Source organism: Salvelinus alpinus, chromosome 20 (assembly GCF_045679555.1).
Source record: "Salvelinus alpinus chromosome 20, SLU_Salpinus.1, whole genome shotgun sequence".
NCBI classification, from domain to species: domain Eukaryota; kingdom Metazoa; phylum Chordata; class Actinopteri; order Salmoniformes; family Salmonidae; genus Salvelinus; species Salvelinus alpinus.
Genome location: NC_092105.1, coordinates 12400086 through 12421325, shown reverse-complemented (window position 1 = coordinate 12421325; position 21240 = coordinate 12400086). Strand labels below are relative to the sequence as shown.

Below are 21240 nucleotides of genomic sequence, written 5' to 3'. Positions count from 1 at the left end.
GACAGGAAGAACCACCATAATCCTATCCGCTCACAGATGCTCGGTGAAATCCTGATCAGCCTACATACACACCCCACATACTGTATACTCCCCCCAACAGTTTAAGAACAAGGAAACATATATCCCTATCAACGCAGACATGCACCAGCCTGTACTGACTCATAGGAAGAGGCATGACACACGGGGGTATTAGATGGTTGAACACAAAGCAATAAGTGACATCATACAGTCTGTTACTCCTGGCAACTGCAATAAAATGTGTCATTTGGCCTTTTGTTCAGTTTGCCCAAGGTGCATCCTATTTCTATAAATGTTTAACTCCTACACTACGCACAAACCCTTGTCTTAATGATTTTGAATGACAACATTGATGTTTATAAGGCTACGGTATCATAATGACCTGGAAAGTATTGGAAGACCCTATGAGATATAAACCTTTAATTCGAGTTTTGAAAAGTGGGACGCAGTATCTCTTTTTTAGCCCGACCAACTTTGTATTGTGGGTGAGGGAAAGCCTGATAGCCAGTCAGGTGCTGATGGAAGGAATGGGCAGGGAGTAGGCGTTGCTTCTCCAGATATAGCACCGCAAGTTGAAGCACACCAATTTCTCCAAGTGACAGTGGACAGGACATTGGGATTAACCTGTGGCTGAGGCTCCAGCCAAGTACATTTGTCATCTCAACGCTGTGTCATGCATTAGTGCAAAGACATTTTCTCACATGCTCCACTGTTTGTCACTGTATCCCAATGCAGTGCCAGAGCCTGTCTGGAAGTGGTGAAACTGCACTTCATGTGTGCAACTGAACTGAATCCCAAGAGAATAAATGGCTCTTTCCAGCAGAGACGTAAATATCTAGCTGAGTGTCTGTATCGCTCCGATGAAGTTAAAGCTGAATATGTAGTCTATGACAATGTTTTACACCGAATATCGCAATGCCACTTAATACAATGTTTACATACCCTACATTACCCATCTCATATGTATATATACTGTACTCTATATCATCTACTGCATCTTGCCATCTTTATGCAATACATGTACCACTAGCCACTTTAAACTATGCCACTTTATGTTTACATACCCTACAGTACTCATCTCATATGTATATACCGTACTCTATACCATCTACTGCATCTGCCATGCCGTTCTGTACCACCACTCATCCATATATCTTTATGTACATATTCTTTATCCCTTACACTTGTGTGTGTGTGTAAGGTAGTAGTGTGGAATTGTTAGGTTAGATTACTGTTGGTTATTACTGCATTGTCGGAACTAGAAGCACAAGCATTTCGCTACACTCGCATTAACATCTGCTAACCATGTGTATGTGACTAATAAAATTTGATTTGATTTGATTTGATTTGAATATCTATTCATTTGTTCACTCTGACTGGCATGCACAAAGTGAACATTGAGGCTATGACATGAATAGGAATTGAAGGAAAGTGAAAGTAAATAACATACAAGGTTCTTAGATGGGAGACTTGACCGATATATAGATGAAGCAAATGTATGTCACGTTATGGTACTGTATCTCTTGTGCAATTGATTTAACTGGGAATGTTGTCACTTTCGGTATAGTACCAGAGCCTAGACCCTGTGTTCTTGCACTTTCCTGGTTTACTATTCAGATTTTTTTCTCAATTTGTATAATTCCGGCTGCAAAAGCAAAAAACGTAACCTGTTACATTGAAACGCCATACAACACTCCTTCCATGGCCTCCAACTGCTTTTAAATGCTTGTAAAACTAAGTGCATGCTCTTCAACCGATTGCTGCCTGCACACTCTAGCCCGACTAGCATCACTACTCTGGTAGGTTCTGACTTAGAATATGTAGACAACTACAAATACCTAGGTGTCTGGTTAGACTGTAAACTCTCCTTCCAGACTCACATTAAGCATCTCCAATCCAAAATTAAATATAGAATTGGCTTCCTATTTCGCAACAAAGCCTCCTTCACTCATGCCGCCAAACGTACCCTCGTAAAACTGACTATCCTACCGATCCTTGACTTTGGAGATGTCAATTACAAAATAGCCCCCAACACTCTACTCAGCAAACTGGATGTAGTCTATCACAGGGCCATCCGTTTTATCACCAAAGCCCCATATACCACCCACCACTACGACTTGTATGCTCTCGTTGGCTGGCCCTCACTACATATCCGTCGCCAAACCCACTGGCTCCAGGTCATGTATAAGTCTTTGCTAGGTAAAGCCTCGCCTTATCTCAGCTCACTGGTCACCATAGCAACACCCACCCGTAGCACGCGCTCCAACAGGTATATTGCACTGGTCATCCCCAAAGCCAACACTTACTTTGGCCGCCTTTCCTTCCAGTTCTCTGCTGCCATTGACTGGAATAAATTGCAAAAATCTCTGAAGCTGGAGTCTTATATCTCCCTCTCTAACTTTAAGCATCAGCTGTCAGAGCAGCTTACCGATCACTGTACCTGTACACAACCAATCTGTAAATAGCACACCTGACTACCTCATCTCCATATTATTACTTACCCTCTTGCTCTTTTGCACCCCAGTATCTCTACTTGCACATCATCATCTGCACATATATCACTCCAGTATTAATGCTAAATTTGAATTATTTTCGCCTCTATGGCCTATTTATTGCCTACCTCCCTACTCTTCTACATTTGCACACACAGTACATAGAGCCTTCTATTTTTCTTTTCTTTTGTGTTATTGACTGTACGTTTGTTTATGTGTAACTCGGTGTTGTTGTTTTTGTCGTACTGCTATGCTTTATCTTGGCCAGGTCGCAGTTGTAAATGAGAACTTGTTCTCAACTGGCCTACCTGGTTAAATAAAGGTGAAATAAAATGTAATTAAATTCACCACAAAACCAATCCACTGGCATAACCTTCTGTTAACTATCTCATTCCAGTTTGAAATGAACAATGTTGATAAATGAGTGGCGCAGCGGTCTAAGACACAGCATTGCAGTGCTTGAGGCATCACTACAGACCCGGGTTCAATCCCAGGCTGTGTCATAACCTTGACCAGGAGTCCCATAGGGTAGAGAACAATTGGCCCAGTGTCATTCAGGATAGGGGAGGGTTTGGCCAGGGGGGCTTTAATTGGCTCATCACGCTCTAGCGGCTCCTCGTGGTGGGCCGGGTGCCTGCAGGCTGACCTGGGTTATCAGTTGAACTGTGTTTCCTTTGACAAGTTGGAGCGGCTGGCTTCCGGGTTAAGCGGGCGGGTGTTACGCCTCCTGATGTTGAAGAGGTGCTGTTGCATGGGTGAACAGTCATGGGTGAATAGGGAGTACAGCAGGGGGCTGAGCACGCACCCTTGTGGGGCCCCAGTATTGAGGATCAGCGAAATGGAGGTGTTGTTCCGTACCTTCACCACCTTGGGGCGGCCCATCAGGAAGTCCAGGACCCAGTTGCACCAGGCAGGGTTCAGACGCAGGGCCTCAAGCTTAATGACGATCTTGGCGGGTACTATGGTGTTGAATGATGAGCAATAGTCGATGAACAGTATTCCTACATAGGTATTCCTATTGTCCAGATGTGATAGGGCAGTGTGCAGTGCGATGGCAATTGCATCGTCTGTGGATCTATTGGGGCGGTAAGCAAATTGAAGTGGGTCTAGGGTGTCAAGTAAGGTAGAGGTGATATGATCCTTGACTAGTCTCTCAAAGCACATCATGATGACAGAAGTGAGTGCTGGACATGTCGAGGGATGAGTAAGGATTGATCTGCCATATAGCACGCTTCTGTCTATGACAAAGGGCTGCTCAGTATGTTTAGGTAATCCTTTCTAACGTGGCCTTTTTTTAAAGATATTACAAATAACTGCAAAAGTGTTGCTCTCCACTTTATGGAGGATAGTGAAATGCCCGGTGGAAGCACAGTATGATAGCTAAGGACATGAAGAACATTCTGGCTTTGATTGCAAATATGCGGAGGGAGTCGAAAAGATAACACAGAAGGCTGTTGTATAAAATACCTGTCTCTGGATTACATCTTCAAACTAAGGGCAACCATGGCATCCGTGACAGAGAGGGAGAAGTGTTCATCCATGTATACCGGTAAGAGAGTCTAGCTAGCTACATTTCCAGATGTTATACATTTCGAATTTTGTCAGAAAGTAGTTTTCATTGCAAGTTAATATCGGTACTCACACGCACCAACGGACATTGTAACAATAATCGACAGCCCAATGGAAACCAAAGGGCACACTTGTACAAGTACTAATCCGTGGGAATAGGGGGCAAGTGTGCGTAATGAAAGTTCCAGAGGGATCCCTGACGTGCTGCATAAGCAGCGCAACGACACCGGCCTGGAGGACGATCACAGGAACGCAGTGCGGGTCGATCAGGACCCTGCCGGGACCCCGCTGACGAAGTTGCGGCGGAGTCGGACAGACCAGTAGCAGTGGCGTCGGACGGGCTAGTTGTGGCTGCTGAAGTGGCGTCGTCGGACGGACCCAAGGTGTCGTTTTGCGTATCAGTTCATAAACCATGTGCCATGGAATCGGTACATCAAAAATCTCTCCCAACTATTTTGCAAATGGGACAGCTGTCAATTTTTTGGTCCTTAAATTAAACTGATATACTTTGTTATTTCTCACAATTTTCTTTAACCAATTATGGTCTTTAATACAAAATATATATAAAAATAAAATGCAGGGCAGACAGAAAAGTTCCCTACTTTTTCCCCTTCCACTTTCCTCTTCCATTTTGGGTAGAGCAGACATTTCCATATGTTTTTGTTAGCTACATGTGTGACATAACTCCACCAGTCCTATTTATGATATAATTTACAAAGTGGTTTTTTATCTATTAGTATATTTTAGTTTAACCACAATATTTGTTGTATTAAATTATGTTGTATTAGTTCTATTTTTAATTTTATTGAAATTGCAACCAACTTTCTATGGCTTGTTTTAAAAATAGACATTTTTGGGGGGAGATGATTTCCTTGTCAAGTAACTGAAAGTGCCATGTTGTAATCTGAATAAAGGGGTAAAGGCCATTCTTGAACATGGGGTGAGACATTCTTAATAATTTGTTAGAGAACCAGTTCAGATTTAAGTATAACTTTTTGTGCGTATGGAACATTTCTGTGATATTTTATTTCAGCTCATGAAACATGGGACCAACACTTTACATGTTGTTTTTGTTCAGTGTATAAAAACGGACATTATACGCGCCGGAGTTGCATATCACATTTAACAAACCAAACATTGATGTAAAAAAGTAAAAACTCAAACCGGTCCGTGCATCAATATCGGTATATAGTCAAATATGGTATACCGCCCGCCCTATTGCAACATAGTAAGTATTTGTTAAATGATCTTTCTCAAATCTTGAGGGAAGGTAATGCAACTGCCTCGATGTTCAAGCTCCAAGTTCAGGTGCATTAACATTTCAATGTGCCTTTACGAACACCAATCTATTTTGAAAACACATTTTTAAACGTTTATGACAATAATTAATTATAATAATTACCCTGTTAGGATCAGGTCATCTTGCATGTATGTGATGGATGCAGACATGCTGCTTTCAGACATGCTGCTTTCAGACATGCTGCTTTCAGACATGCTGCTTTCAGACATGCTGCTTTCAGAGCTGCCTAGCAGAGAAGACAGATCAAATGTTCAATGGACGGTAAGCCAGCATATTGATTGCTGTAGTTAAAGCGGTCTTATAAGCTTGTACCAGACGGCTCCTTGCCAGAACAATCCCAAGGAGCATGCTGCAGTCAAAATTCTGTTTTTCCTCTGATTTACATCATATTGTACAGCTGATGAAACTAACACTGTAAAAGTGTTAACGAATTTGATCTGTGTAATTTCCTGATAGATGTTGGTTGAAAATACAATATACACAGGATGTTCTAATCAGCAGTTTGCATAGGAGTTTGGGGTTTTCATGGTGACATCACCATGCGGTACCATGCAGTAAATTAGTTAATAGACCAATAACAAAGAGAGATCCAAACCTGCCAATAACAGCTAGTTTTCAGTTTTCAGTTTTCCCCTCCCCACTTAGACCACTCACAGACAGTCCTAGCTAAATTCTAGCTTGAGAAAGTGTTTTGCTAAAAAGCAATTTTTACCCATTTTATTAAATCCATTACAGTAAGGTACTTTATTGTTACTCAGAAATGATATGATATTGATATAAAAATGGCTACATTGGGCATTTAAATTGCCTGCAGGTGAGATTTATGATAATTTTAAATGGACACTGTCCAATTAAAAACGTTTAGGCCGGAACACTGACTAAGTGTTGAAATCATTGCACATTTTCACTGGTCGAACCCAAAGGGCTGCCACTCTTTTATAGATCTCAGCAGGTGATCTAGCTACTGTAGCCTACCTCACAAACTCACAACAATACACTAAAACAGAGTTACAGTAAGCTTTCCTGAAGTCAAAATTAAAAAAATTAAAAATGACACATGCTAAGCAATTTCCTTTTGCATATCGCCGGGGGTTTTAGCATAGTGGACCATATCAAACACTGAGTGAACAGCTTATTAAATTTACCCACAAATTCATGCGTGAGAGACTGTTTATGCTGTTCACCTCCACCAGATGATTAGAGGGTGTCACGCCCTGACCTTAGAGAGCCTTTTTATGTCTCTATTTGGTTTGGTCAGGGTGTGATTTGGTGTGGGCATTCTATGTTTTTCTTTTCTATAATTTTGTATTTCTATGTTTTGGCCGGGTATGGTTCTCAATCAGGGACAGCTGTCTAGCGTTGTCTCTGATTGGGAACCATACTTAGATAGCCCTTTTCCCTCCTTTCTGTGTGGGAAGTTGTCTTTGTTTGTGGCACTATAGCCTTAAGCTTCACGGTTGTTTTTGTATTGTTTCTTGTTTTTGTCGGCGTCATCCTAAATAAATGGGAATATGGACGCTCACCGCGCTGCGCTTTGGTCCTCTTCATTCAACGGCCGTGACAGAACTTCCCACCAAGAAAGGACCAAGCAGCGTGGCCAGGAGTATGAGACAACCTGAGAGGAGGTAGAGAGGTGGTCGGTCGACTCAGGGAGAGTGCCAGAGCCCGCCTGGGATTCAATTGAGCAGTGCGAAGAGGGATACCGGAGAATGGAGTAGTCGAGACGTACACGGTTAGCGAGGAAGCCCGAGAGGCATCCCCCCCCAAAAAAGAAATTGTGGGGCACACGGGGAGATTGGCAGAGTCGGTTTATAGACCTGAGCCAACTCCCCGTGCTTACCGTGGCGAGCGTCGTACTGGTCTGGCACCGTGTTATGCGGTGGAGCGCACGGTGTCTCCAGTGCGCGTTCACAGCCCGGTGCGCTACATCCCAGCTCCCCGCATCTGCCGGGCTAGGGTGAGCATCCAGCCAGAACCGGTTGTGCCAGTGCGCCTCCACGGCCCAGTGTATCCGGTGCCTCTGTCAAGGACAAAACCTCCTGTATGTCTCTCCAGCCTGGTGAGTCCTGTGCCTGCGCCCAGAACTAAGCCGCCTGTATGTCTCCCCAGCCTGGTGAGTCCTGTGCCTGTCTCCAGAACCAGGCCTCCTGTATGTTTCCCCAGCCTGGTGAGTCCTGTGCCTGCTGCCAGAACCAGGCCTCCTGTATGTCTCCCCAGCCTGGTGAGCCCTGTGGCAGCTCCACATACCAGACTGCCCATACGTCTCCTCACTCCAGTGATGACCCATGGCACGAAGCCTCCAGTGATGATCCATGGCAAGACGCCTCCAGTGATGATCCATGGCACGAAGCCTCCAGTGATGATCCATGGTACGAAGCCTCCAGTGAAGATCCATGGCACGAAGCCTCCAGTGATGATCCATGGCACGAAGCCTCCAGTGATGATCCATGGCACGAAGCCTCCAGTGATGATCCATGGTACGAAGCCTCCAGTGATGATCCATGGTACGAAGCCTCCAGTGATGATCCATGGCACGAAGCCTCCAGTGATGATCCATGGCACGAAGCCTCCAGCGATGATCCATGGCAAGAAGCCTCCAGCGATGATCCATGGCACGAAGCCTCCAGCGAGGAGTCATGGCACGAAGCCTCCAACGACGGCCTCCAGTCCGGAACCTCCAGCGACGGTCCCCAGTCCGGAGCCTCCAGCGACGGTCCCCAGTCCTGAGCCTCCAGCGACGGTCTCCAGTCCGGAGCATCCAGCGACAGTCTCCAGTCCGGAGCCTCCAGCGACGGTTTCCAGTCCGGAGCCTCCAGCGACGGTTTCCAGTCCGGAGCCACCAGCGACGGTCTCCAGTCCGGGGCCCGCAACGACTGTGCCCAGTCCGTGGCCCGCAACGAGGGTGCCCAGTCCGGGGCCCTCAACGAGGTTGCCCAGTCCGGGGCCCGCAACGAGGATGCCCAGTCCGGGGCCCGCAACGAGGGTGCCCAGTAGGAGGGCCCGCAACGAGGGTGCCCAGTCCGGGGCCCGCAACGAGGGTGCCCAGTCCGGGGCCCGCAACGAGGGTGCCCAGTAGGAGGGCCCGCAACGAGGGTGCCCAGTCCGGGGCCCGCAACGAGGTTGCCCAGTCCGGGGCCCGCAACGAGGTTGCCCAGTCCGGGGCCCGCAACGAGGGTCCCCAGTCCGGGGTCGGCGACGAGGGTCCCCGCACCAGAGGTGCCACCAAAGTGGGATGAGCCAGTGGTGGAGCGGGGTCTGCGTCCCGCACCTGAGCCGCCACCACGGATAGATGCCCACCCAGACCCTCCCCTATAGGTTCAGGTTTTGCGGCCGGAGTCCGCACCTTTGGGGGGGGTACTGTCACGCCCTGACCTTAGAGAGCCTTTTTATGTCTCTATTTGGTTTGGTCAGGGTGTGATTTGGGGTGGGCATTCTGTTTTTGTTTTCTATGATTTTGTATTTCTATGTTTTGGCCGGGTATGGTTAATATCGTTGTCTCGGATTGGGAACCATACTTAGGTAGCCCTTTTCCCTCCTTTCTGTGTGGGAAGTTGTCTTTGTTTGTGGCTCTATAGCCTTAAGCTTCACAGTTGTTTTTGTATTGTTTCTTGTTTTTGTCGGCGTCATCCTAAATAAAAGGGAATATGTACGCTGACCACGCAGTGCTTTGGTCCTCTTCATTCAACGGCCGTGACAGAGGGGCATTAAGATTCCCGTCCATTTCAAAGTTGATACTAATGTTGTGTTTGTAAAAGGGCAGGGAATTCTTCTACTGTTTTTCCTCTAATATACTGAAAAAAATAGCAACGCAACATGCAACAATTTGAAAGATTTTGCTGAATTACAGTTCATATAAGGAAGTTAGTCAATTTAAATGAATTCATTAGACCCTAATCTATGGATTTCACATGAATTGCCAGGCCAACCCACTGGGGAGCCAGACCCAGCCAATCAGAAGGAGTTTTTATTACAGACAGAAATTCCCCCCTCCCCTCCTCTGATGATCACGCAGGTGAAGAAGCCGAATGTGGAGGTTCTGGGCTGGTGTGGTTATACGTGGTCTGCGGTTGTGAAGCCAGTTGGACGTGCTGCCAAATTCTCTAAAACGATGTTGGAGGCGGTTTATGGTAGACAAATGAACATTAATTTCTCTGGCAACAGCTAAGGTGGACATTCCTGCAGTCAGCATGCAAATTGCACGTTCCCTCAAAACATGAGACATCTGTGGCATTGTGTTGTGTGAAAAAAAAACTGCAAATTTTAGAGTGGCCTTTTATTGTCCCCCAGCACCTGTGTAATGATCATGCTGTTTTATCAGCTTCTTGATATGCCATACCTGTCAGGTGGATGGATTATCTTTACAAAGGATAAAATGCTCACTAACAGGGATGTAAACACATTTTTGAGAAATTAGCTTTTTATGCATATGGAACATTTCTGGGATCTTTTATTTCAGCTTTACATGTTGCATTTATATTTTTGTTCAGTGTACTTCCAAATGTACTTCCAAATGATATAACCTGTTTGCATAGTACAGAAATCAAACACTCCTTATGGGCACCCAAGCATATTGTATAGTCTAAGAAGGTCATGGTTGTGATATAGAGGCCAATTGCTTGTTGTGTATGTGTGTTTGTATAAATCATTACAAGTTAATATTGAGTTTGTACACTGTGAGGTGCCCTAAAAATGTAAACATGCTAAAAGGCAACAAACTTGTTAAAGACCAAACTTATAGTGTCTAAATGTACATACCAGGTTGAATTCAGTGTTTGGATTAAACAAGACATATTTTACAGATGTAGGATCTTAATTTGAGCCAGTTTGCTACAACAGCAGGAAAATAATCCTACAGCTACCAGATATGTGGAATTATTATGTGGAATTATAATTCATGGACATTTTTGGAGGAGTTCATACATTTTTCGTAAAGTTCTCCTGCAACAGGGTGATCAAATTAAGATCCGACATCTGTAGCAGTCATATCACGGCTTTGGCCCAGATGTAGGCCATATCCTAGCGATGTTTGCATTACTCAAGGTAACACACTTTACATTAAAACACATACAGTAATAAAGTGGTAATAAAATGACAATAGTACAGTAACACGTTATATCCCAGTAAAATACTAATATGAGGGGATTTAAATTCTATTGCAGACTATTGAACTTGATATGTCTTCTACAGAACCTCAATGACAGGCCGTCGAGGATACCTGGCCAGACTTGGCCTACAGTATATTTTGTACCATCCCTTTTCCTCGCCATATTGTAACACTAGCCATATGAAATGTCCCCCAATTGGTCCCTGACATTAGCCTACTCATCACGCCACCTTAACAACCTTTGAGACTACTGCAACCTGGCATAAGAAACTCCCAGCTTCAGCTCTGACCAGGGTATAACTTTGCAACATCTGAACTTTAGCCCAAACGCCAAAGATGATGTTTCACATCTGCAAGAATCAAATTGAGACTAAGGGTTCACCCAAATAGCTGTGTCCAACATGACAATGACTTATACATGGTGCTAAGACTTTTATCATAAACCAAAGGTGGTTTATTAAATTCTTCAAATTGTTCATGAATTTGTCAATCAACTTATTCTTAACAAATCTAAAACATTGTTTAGTTTCTGTATTAATATGGACTTTATAAAATGCAGGTCCTTTGGGGCCGTTTTGATCCCAGCCAACAACAGTTCTGCCTGTAGTAATTTGATGAATCTGACCTTTATTTGAATTTAGTTTAATTTCTCTGGAGACATAATAACAAGATATCCATTACACCAGAGGGTGGATGGGGACCTGTATCAGTAATTTGGAACAGATAGACAGATCATCTACAGAGATATATCTCCCCATGTATGCCCAAGATTGTACTTTTCTGTACCACATATCGTACGACTGTGTACAAAACCAAAATTACCTACGTTATATGCATATACAATTTTGCCAATAGTATAAATACTTAATAGTACTACAATACAGAACTCAGATACGCTCTGAATCTACATACAGTTGAAGTCGGAAGTTTACATACACTTAGGTTGGAGACATTAAAACTAGTTTTTCAACCACTCTACATATTTCTTGTTAACAAACTATAGTTTTGGAAAGTCGGTTAGGATATCTACTTCGTGCATGACACATGAAATTTTTCCAAAAATTGTTTACAGACAGCTTATTTCACTTAGAATTCACTGTATCACAATTCCAGTGTGTCAGAAGTTTCCATACACTAAGTTGACTGAGCATTTAAACAGCTTGGAAAATTCCAGAAAATGATGTCATGGCTTTAGATAAAGCTCCAAAACCACCATAAAAAAAAGCCAGACAACGGTTTGCAACTACACATGGGGACAAAGATTGTACTTTTTGGAGAAATATTCTCTGGTCTGATGAAACAAAAATAGAACTGTTTGGCCATAATGACCATCGTTATGTTTGGAGGAAAAAGGGGGAAGCTTGCAAGCCGAAGACCACCATTCCAACCGTGAAGCACGGGGGTGGCAGCATCGTGTTGTGTGGGTGCTTTGCTGCAGGAGGAACTGCTGGTGCCCTTCACAAAATAGATGGCTACATGAGGAAGGAAAATTATTTGGATAAATTGAAGCAACATCTCAAGACATCAGTCAGGAAGTTAAAGCTTGGTCGCAAATGGGTCTTCCAAATGGACAATGACCCCAAGCATACTTCCAAAGTTGTGGCAAAATGGCTTAAGGACAACTAAGTCAAGGTATTGGAGTGGCCATCACAAAGCCCTGACCTCAATCCTATAGAAAATTTGTGGGCAGAACTGAAAAAGCACGCGTGAGCAAGGAGGCCTACAAACCTGACTCAGTTACACGAGTTCTGTCAGGAGGAATGGGACAAAATTCACCGAACTTATTGTGGGAAGCTTGTGGAAGGCTACCCGAAACATTTGACCCACGTTAAACAATTGAAAGGCAATGCTACCAAATACTAATTGAGTGTATGTAAACTTCTGACCCACTGGGAATGTGATGAAAGAAATAAAAGCTGAAATAAATCTCTCTACTATGATTCTAACATTTCACATTCTTAAAATAAAGTGGTGATCCTAACTGACCTAAGACAGGGAATTTTTACTCAGATTAAATGTCAGGAATTGTGAAAAATGTATTTGGCTAAGGTGTACGTACTCTTCCGACTTCAACTGTATAGAGCCGTATTGGTGTGTATTCTCAGAAAAGTATTTATTCTAGGGCTAATCTAAAACAGTCTTAATTTGAATCCAGGTTTCTCTGGGGTCATTATATAAGGGGCAGTGCAGTTAACTTGATTTTCCAGATTTTTCCCCCTGATATTTCCACACTATCAGGTCGAAATAACGCCCTGAAATTGTGAAAATTATGATAATGCCCTTTTTGTGTAAGAGCAATTTTTTTTTTCTCCCTGGAATTTCTGCCTGTTCATGTGGGATGGAGTTTTTGGCTCAGATCATGATGTCACAATCTGATCTGATTATAATACATCAATGACCATTCATCTGGGTAAGGGGGTGGGCTCTATCAGGGCTGTGTAAGTAAATATCTTCAAATTAGTTTCCTAACGCCAACACGATCAAACAGCATTTCAATGGCCAAAAGAGGCTCAGGGAAATAAATGACAAAAAAAACGTATTTTCATTAAATAAACACACAGAGTGATTTGTTAGGCATAAAGTGATGATTTAAAAATACAAATAAAAAGACTGCTTTAAGTTGTACATATCATCATTGAGGTGGAGGTGGACCTGTATCAGTGATTTAGACCAAATAGACTGATCATCTGCAGAGATGGAGCACCTCATTTACACGCCTGTCTTTATCATTGGTTATAACTAGGTATGGCCGTGTACAAAATCTAAATGACCTTAGATATATTCTTAGTTGCAGTCAAAGCAGCTCATAAAAGCCTGTCAGTGGTACGAATACTGCCTGACGACTCAAACTGAATTTTACTGCTGCTCTATGTTCGCTACATTCTTCAGTCTGAGACGGCCATCGTTGAAGTCTTTTGTGGCGACGTCAAAATGAGGGGTGTTGTACAAAACAAAATCATCAGCGATTGGATCATCTCTAACCAATCAAAGTATCAAAGCCAATGACTAATGTTCAAAATGCGGCTTTGCGCATGCGTGTTCTGGCTCTGGTCCAACCCATCGTTTTCTGGAACCAATCACAATGTTTAGAAAGTGTTTGCATTCTATAAATCGTCAGGGAGGTACTGAGATCCAGACTCATGGCGGAGAAGAAACTAACGTCTGTGGGCGTAGTGTAGATTTTGGCCGGCACTAGGACTCTGGGTAGTCCCGTGTAGCTCAGTTGGCAGAGCATGATGCTTGCAACACCAGCGTTGTGGGTTTGATTCCCACAGGGGGCTAGTATGAAGATGTATGCACTCACAACTGTAAGTTGCTCTGGGATAAGAGCGTCTGCTAAATTAAGTAAATACAAATGTGTAGCCAGGCAAATGAATACGTAGTAGAACTGTAATATAGAAACTAGCTACACTCTGTACAAATAATGCTGAATTGCTGTGTATTCTCCCAAAAAAATGGAATTCCTATAATACCCTCCAACATTCTATATGTGCTACTTGTTATGATACGTTGGGTGCTATACCATATAATACCCTCCAACATTCTATATGTGCTACTTGTTATGATACGTTGGGTGTTATACCATATAATACCCTCCAACATTCTATATGTGCTATTTGTTATGATACGTTGGGTGTTATACCATATAATACCCTCCAACATTCTATATGTGCTACTTGTTATGATACGTTGGGTGTTATACCATATAATACCCTCCAACATTCTATATGTGCTACTTGTTATGATACGTTGGGTGTTATACCATATAATACCCTCCAACATTCTATATGTGCTACTTGTTATGAAACGTTGGGTGTTATACCATATAATACCCTCCAACATTCTATATGTGCTACTTGTTATGATACGTTGGGTGTTATACCATATAATACCCTCCAACATTCTATATGTGCTACTTGTTATGATACGTTGGGTGTTATACCATATAATACCCTCCAACATTCTATATGTGCTACTTGTTATGAGACGTTGGGTGCTATACCATATAATACCCTCCAACATTCTATATGTGCTACTTGTTATGATACGTTGGGTGTTATACCATATAATACCCTCCAACATTCTATATGTGCTACTTGTTATGAGACGTTGGGTGTTATACCATATAATACCCTCCAACATTCTATATGTGCTACTTGTTATGATACGTTGGGTGTTATACCATATAATACCCTCCAACATTCTATATGTGCTACTGTTATGATACGTTGGGTGTTATACCATATAATACCCTCCAACATTCTATATGTGCTACTTGTTATGAGACGTTGGGTGCTATACCATATAATACCCTCCAACATTCTATATGTGCTACTTGTTATGATACGTTGGGTGTTATACCATATAATACCCTCCAACATTCTATATGTGCTACTTGTTATGATACGTTGGGTGTTATACCATTTGGTTTTATGCTTTTTGATGCATGTTGCCATAGCCCATACGACTCCCATTGTTTCATTAACAGCGTTGCTAATGCTGACTTGGCTGTGCCCTGTGGTTTTTAATCACATAAATATGACAAAATGTATATTTACTTCAAATTCGTAAAACTAAATGATGCTTGAATCAAATGATGATAATTCTGCTTTTTAGTACTTATGTCGATTCTACTTTGGAAAAAACTGCACATTATATCAAGGAAGATATTTTGGGGGGGGCTTTACAGAATAAGATAATTAAGTGTTTCCTAATTTAACTAAAATAACAGTCTGTTTTGGTCATTTTTCCCCCAGATAACATTGTTGACATGTCTAATGATATTTTGATGATATAATTACATTTATATTTTGCTTTGATTGTTGCTTTTTCCAATAGTCTCTTCTTGGGGTCAAAATGACCCCAGTTGGTAATCAACGTATGTAAAATATGTTGGGAGCTTGAGCGTTAAAAACGTGGTTTGATAAATGGCCTAAAGCTTGGAAAGAGGTTGCCTACCAGGTCTTTTAAAAAGTCAAGGAGAATGCACAGCATTGGAAAACGGAAAAGGGAAATTAAATGACGTAGACCTTAGGCTATGTAGTTAACAAGTGGCAGGATATATGGACAACTGACCAGGCGCAATTAAAATATGACAATACATAATAATAGGCTAATTTTAAGTGGGACGTTTAATAGTTGTCCACATGGAATTGTATGGAATTTTACGCGTGTTCGTCAAGCACATCTGCGCACAAACACGTGCTATAATTAACTATTAACAATCGTTAAGCCCGTTACGAAAAAGATTGCAGTCAGAGTGGAGTTTAACTGTAGTACAATGCAATATAAGTGCAGTTCAAGTGCAGTCTAACTAGTATGCTGCAACTCCTTCGTCCAAAAGAACACCGTTTTTTTACTACAATAATTCGGCAGTTTTACTGCAATTAAAGTGCGGTATAGTTCAACTGCAGTTCAATTCTGCAATTACTGCGTCCAAAATACCACAGTCGACTGCAGTTACTGCACTTTTACTGCAGTTTCAAAACTGCAATACTTTTTTGTAAGGTTTTGTGTCAACATAACCGAACTAAAGCTGAGAGAAATGTAGCGTGAAAGTGGCATAACTCCGTTTTCTGTTTATCCATTTTGGGGATATCAAGCGCCATCATTTGATATTGAATTGGCTAAATCCAAATTACTCACGGGCTTCTTGACACGTGAAGTCTATTCGGGGGAAATATTGAAAGACATACATCTTAAAACAACTAATTTACACAACTGTAGATCGTTGAATGCAAAGTCCAACTCGAACTCATGGACACACACGGGATAAAAGGATATATCAACAAGTAAGAATTCTTATCTTACCTATTCCAGAGTCTGAATCACAAGATCCCAAATAAGCGGAATGTAGTAAAACAATGCATGGAATCCACCAGTTATTCATTGCAGACATGTCAGCGGTCGGAGAAGTAGACTACAGTAAAGTTGCTGTGAAACCTTCATCAACTTTTGTTTAAGAGACTGATGATGGTAGCTGATCACCCACGCACTTCCGGTTAGTAATAGACTGGTTATATTTACTCTCCTTGATGGTGAGCTGGACACAAACTCTTAAAACGGCTCATATTACATTTTTCGAAATTAATAACAAGTAACTATATTTCTAGTTTCGTTATCATTATTGGTTAGCCCAGTTCTCTCTTGAAAATTATATTTTATCTCAATGAGACTACATATTTTTAATTTATCTAGGCAAGTCAGTTAAGAACAAATTCTTATTGACATTGACAGCCTACCCTGGACCAATTGTGCACCGCCCTATGGGACTCCCAATCACAGCCAGATACAGCTTGGATTTGAACCAGGGACTGTAGTGATGCCACTTACACTGAGATGTTGTGCCTTAGACTACTGTGCTACTCAGGAGCTTAACCTGGATAATTAAAGATTAAATATATAGAGAGTTCGATTTTGTCACTATAGTCCCTGGTTTGAATCCAGGCTGTATCACATCCAGCTGTGATTGGAAGTCCCATAGGGTGGCACACAATTGGCCCAGGGTCGCCTGGGTTTGGCCGGGGTAGGCAGTCATTATAAATAAGAATTTGTTCTTAACTGACATGCCTAGTTAAATAAAGGTTAAATACATATTTTAAATGGTGTTCACGCTGTATCTTCATTACATTCTGTAGGCTACTGTGACCATACAGAATCACTATTACATTGCCACAATGCATTGAAAGTAAGCTACAAATGCCTCAATGTGATTTAGAGTTTTTATGTTATGGTAATGATGAGTGGTCATTGCATGTTATTCTTCTGTCTATAACATGTTTCTTGTCTAATGTGTACCAAAATCAGGTACTATACATTAGAAAGAAAACCTGTTGATGAGTGTAAAGTTATTATTATTGTTGATCTTCCAAATGTACAGTTGTCACCTTTCATATTTGGAATTCTTTGGAAACCAAAGGAACTTCTCTCTGCATAACTTGGGATGTGATGAACAGTGGCAAGCTGTGCCCTCCGGTCACATCTTGTCAGCTCTCTCTATACCTTAATCTGCCACTATTCATTCCACTGTAATGAAATATTCAAATCTGAAGCACATTACTTGTTCAGTTTTTGCCAGAAATTCCATCAAAGTGTCTATCTCATTCAGGGAACTTGTACATGGCTGGTGGTCTTTGGGAACACTTCAGATAAAAGCAAAATCCTAGCTTGTACTGAAAATCTGGGATCTATCTGGGAAATTGGATTGTTGTAGGTTTTGGATTAAGCTGTAGGGAAAACATGCAATGTACTGTAGGCCTGTACTCAACCAGTCTAGATCACTTGCACAATGTTAAACTGATCAAACAATTAAATTACAGTATGGTAGCTGATACCTGTGTAAGCTAGGCCTTCACGGGGGATATTTCAGTGAGAAGGCATACAAGGATGGTACAGCATCTTTCTGCCTAAGGTGATTGCTTTTATTTGCAAGTGAAGAATAAATAGGGGCCAAACTTCTTTAGCCTACAATATTGACAATATAACAAACAGGAGCAAATAAGCCTACAGCTAAATACTTTACCCAGGCTCCATCATGTCTGTTGTGGGATAGCACCAACCAACCACCACCTGTCTGGCCAGGACAGAACGACAAGGGTTTCAATACTTTTTTACACATAATGCAATTAACCAGGGAATGTTCTATTATACAGTGCCAGTCAAAAGTTTGGACACACCTATTCATTCAAGGGTTTTTCTTTATTTTTTACTATTTTCTACATTGTAGAATAATAGTGAAAACATCAAAACTATGAAATAACACATGTGGAACAATGTAGTAACCAGAAAAAGTGTTAAACAGATATATTTGAGATTTGAGATTTTTCAAAGTAGCCACCCTTGCCTTGATGACAGCTTTACTGTACAAGGTCTGGGTGTAGCTGGTGCAGAGGAGTCAGGCGCAGGACAGCAGAGATAAGTAATAAATAAAATAAAGTAATAAAAGTAACATTACTCAAAATGACCAAATACATGAAGATATACCAAGCCCACACAAAAGGACCGAAATAAATAAAACAAACACACACAAAAACCATGGGGAAAACAGAGGGTTAAATAATGAACATGTAATTAGGGATTTGAAACCAGGTGTGTAAAACAAAGACAAAACAAATGGAAAATGAAAAGTGGATCGGCGATGGCTAGAAGGCCGGTGACGTCGACCGCCGAACGCCGCCCGAACAAGGAGAGGGACCGACTTCGGCGGAAGTCGTGATATTTACACACTCTTGTCATTCTTCTTAGGAGGTAGCCTAACTGTGAGTCAGATTTAGAGGAATTTCATTTAAATCTACCTGTATGGTATAAGCATTACGTATCACATGTACTGCTTGATGGAAGTGATGTATTATCTTGGTCCAGAAAATCCTCAGGTAGGGGAAAGTAGGGTAAATTGAGCCATTTTTTTACATTCAGCATCACTCTGTAAAGGGAAATACTGTATAGCGTTATTTTTTACAAAGCTATCTATACATATATTTCAGGGTGTTGTGTCCCTGAAAATAATCCGAATTCATGTAAACATTAAAGTTTTGAACTTGTCCAGAACTTGTTCAAAAAAAGTGGTCTCTTGGAACAACTTAGCCTGGGTATGGGGTAAATTGGGCTGCTTGAACAGTGTAAGTCACTTACAGATTTCTGTACTGAATGAAATATTACCAGTACCTTTTTAAAACCATGTATATCTTTATTTTCCAAACACAATTCAACACAATCACAATCGCTTTTTGTCTGTTTTTATTTTTTATTTCACCTTTATTTAACCAGGTAGGCTAGTTGAGAACAAGTTCTCATTTAAAACTGCGAACTGGCCAGGCAATAAATAGGCCATGGTAGAAAGTAATTAGAATTTAGCAAATTAACACTGGAATGATAGATGTGCAGATGATGATGTGCAAGTAGAAATACTGGTGTGTAAAAGAGCAGAATAGTAAATATAAACAATATGGGGATGCTGTAGGTTGATTGGATGGGCTATTTACAGATGGGCTATGTACAGGTGCAGCGATCGGTTAGCTGCTCGGATAGCTAATGTTTAAAGTTAGTGAGGGAAATATAAGTCATCTGCTTCAGCAATTTTTGGCAATTCGTTCCAATCATTGGCAGCAGAGAAGTGGAAGGAAAGGCGGACAACGGAGGTGTTGGCTTTGGGGATGACCAGTGAGATATACCTGCTGGAATGCCTGCTACGGGTGGGTGTTGTTATTGTGACCAGTAAGATGAGATAAGGTGGAGCTTTACCTAGCAAAGACTTATAGATGACCTGGAGCCAGTGGGTCTGGCGACGAATATGTAGCGAGGGCCAGCCGACGAGAGCATACAGGTCGCAGTGGTGGGTGGTATACGGGGCTTTGGTGACAAAACAGATGGCACTGTGATAGACTGCATCCAGTTTTCTGAGTCGAGAGTTGGAGGCTATTTCGTAAATGAAATCGCCGAAGTCGAGGATCGGTAGGATAGTCAGTTTTACTACGGTATGTTTGGCGGCGTGAGTGAAGGAGGCTTTGTTGCGAAATAGAAAGCCGATTCTAGATTTAATTTTGGATTGGAGATGTTTAATATGAGTCTGGAAGGAGAGTTTACAGTCTAGCCAGACACCTAGGTATTTGTAGTTGTCCACATATTCTAAGTCAGAACCGTCCTGAGTAGTAATGCTAGTCGGGCGGGTGGGTGCGGGCAGCGAATGGTTGAAAAGCATGCATTTATTTTTACTAGCGTTTAAGAGCAGTTGGAGGCCACGGAAGGAGTGATGTATAGCATCGTTTGGAGGTTTGTTAACACAGTGTCCAAAGAAGGGCCAGGTGTATACATAATGGTGTCATCTGCATAGAGGTGGATCAGGGAATCACCCGCAGGAAGAGCGACATCGTTGATATATACAGAGAAAAGAGTCGGCCCGAGAATTGAACCCTGTGGTACTCCCATAGAGACTGCCAGAGGTCTGGACAACAGGCCCTCCGATTTGACACACTGAACTCTGTCTTAGAAGTAGTTGGTAAACCAGGCGAGGCAGTCATTTGAGAAACCAAGGCTGTTGAGTCTGCCAATAAGAATACGATGATTGACAGAGTCGAAAGCCTTGGCCAGGTCTATGAAGACAGCTGCACAGTACAATCTTTTATCGATGGCGGTTATGATATCGCTTAGTACCTTGAGCGTGGCTGAGGTGCACCCGTGACCAGCTCGGAAATCGGATTGCACAGCGGAGAAGGTTCGGTGGGATTCGAAATGGTCAGTGATCTGTTTATTAGCTTGGCTTTCGAAGACTTTAGAAAGGCAGTGCAGGATGGATAATGGTCTATAATAGTTTGGGTCTAGAGTGTCACCCCCTTTGAAGAGGGTGAGATGACCGTGGCGGCTTTCCAATCTTTAGGGATCTCGGACGATACGAAAGAGAGGTTGAATAGACTGGTAATAGGGGTTGCAACAATGGATAATTTTAGAAAGAGAGGGTCCAGATTGTCTAACCCAGCTGATTTGTATGGGTCCAGGTTTTGCAGCTCTTTCAGAACATCTGCTATCTGGATTTGGGTGAAGGAGAAGCTGGGGAGGCTTGGGCAAGTAGCTGCGGGGGGTGCGGAGCTGTTGGCCGGGGTTGGGGTAGCCAGGAGGAAAGCATGGCCAGCCGTAGAGAAATGCTTATTGAAATTCTCAATAATCGTGGATGTATAGGTGGTGACAGTGTTTCCTAGTCTCAGTGCAGTGGGCAGCTGGGAGGATGTGCTCTTGATCTCCATGAACTTTACAGTGTGCCAATT

General features: G+C 42.3%; 1 protein-coding gene across 2 annotated transcripts in view; it reads right to left on the bottom strand.

The window, feature by feature from the left end:
* Positions 1–16476, bottom strand: part of tfpia (tissue factor pathway inhibitor a) — a 54214-nt gene extending 37738 nt beyond the window's left edge. Inside the window, exon 1 of one of the 2 annotated variants that reach the window (XM_071354542.1) lies at positions 16295–16476. In XM_071354542.1, coding sequence (XP_071210643.1) covers positions 16295–16382 — 88 coding nt within the window. In that variant the 5' untranslated portion in view covers positions 16383–16476. The remainder of the gene's footprint in view (positions 1–16294) is intronic. The other variant, XM_071354541.1, reaches the window with a different exon arrangement.
* Positions 16477–21240: the final 4764 nt, after the last annotated feature.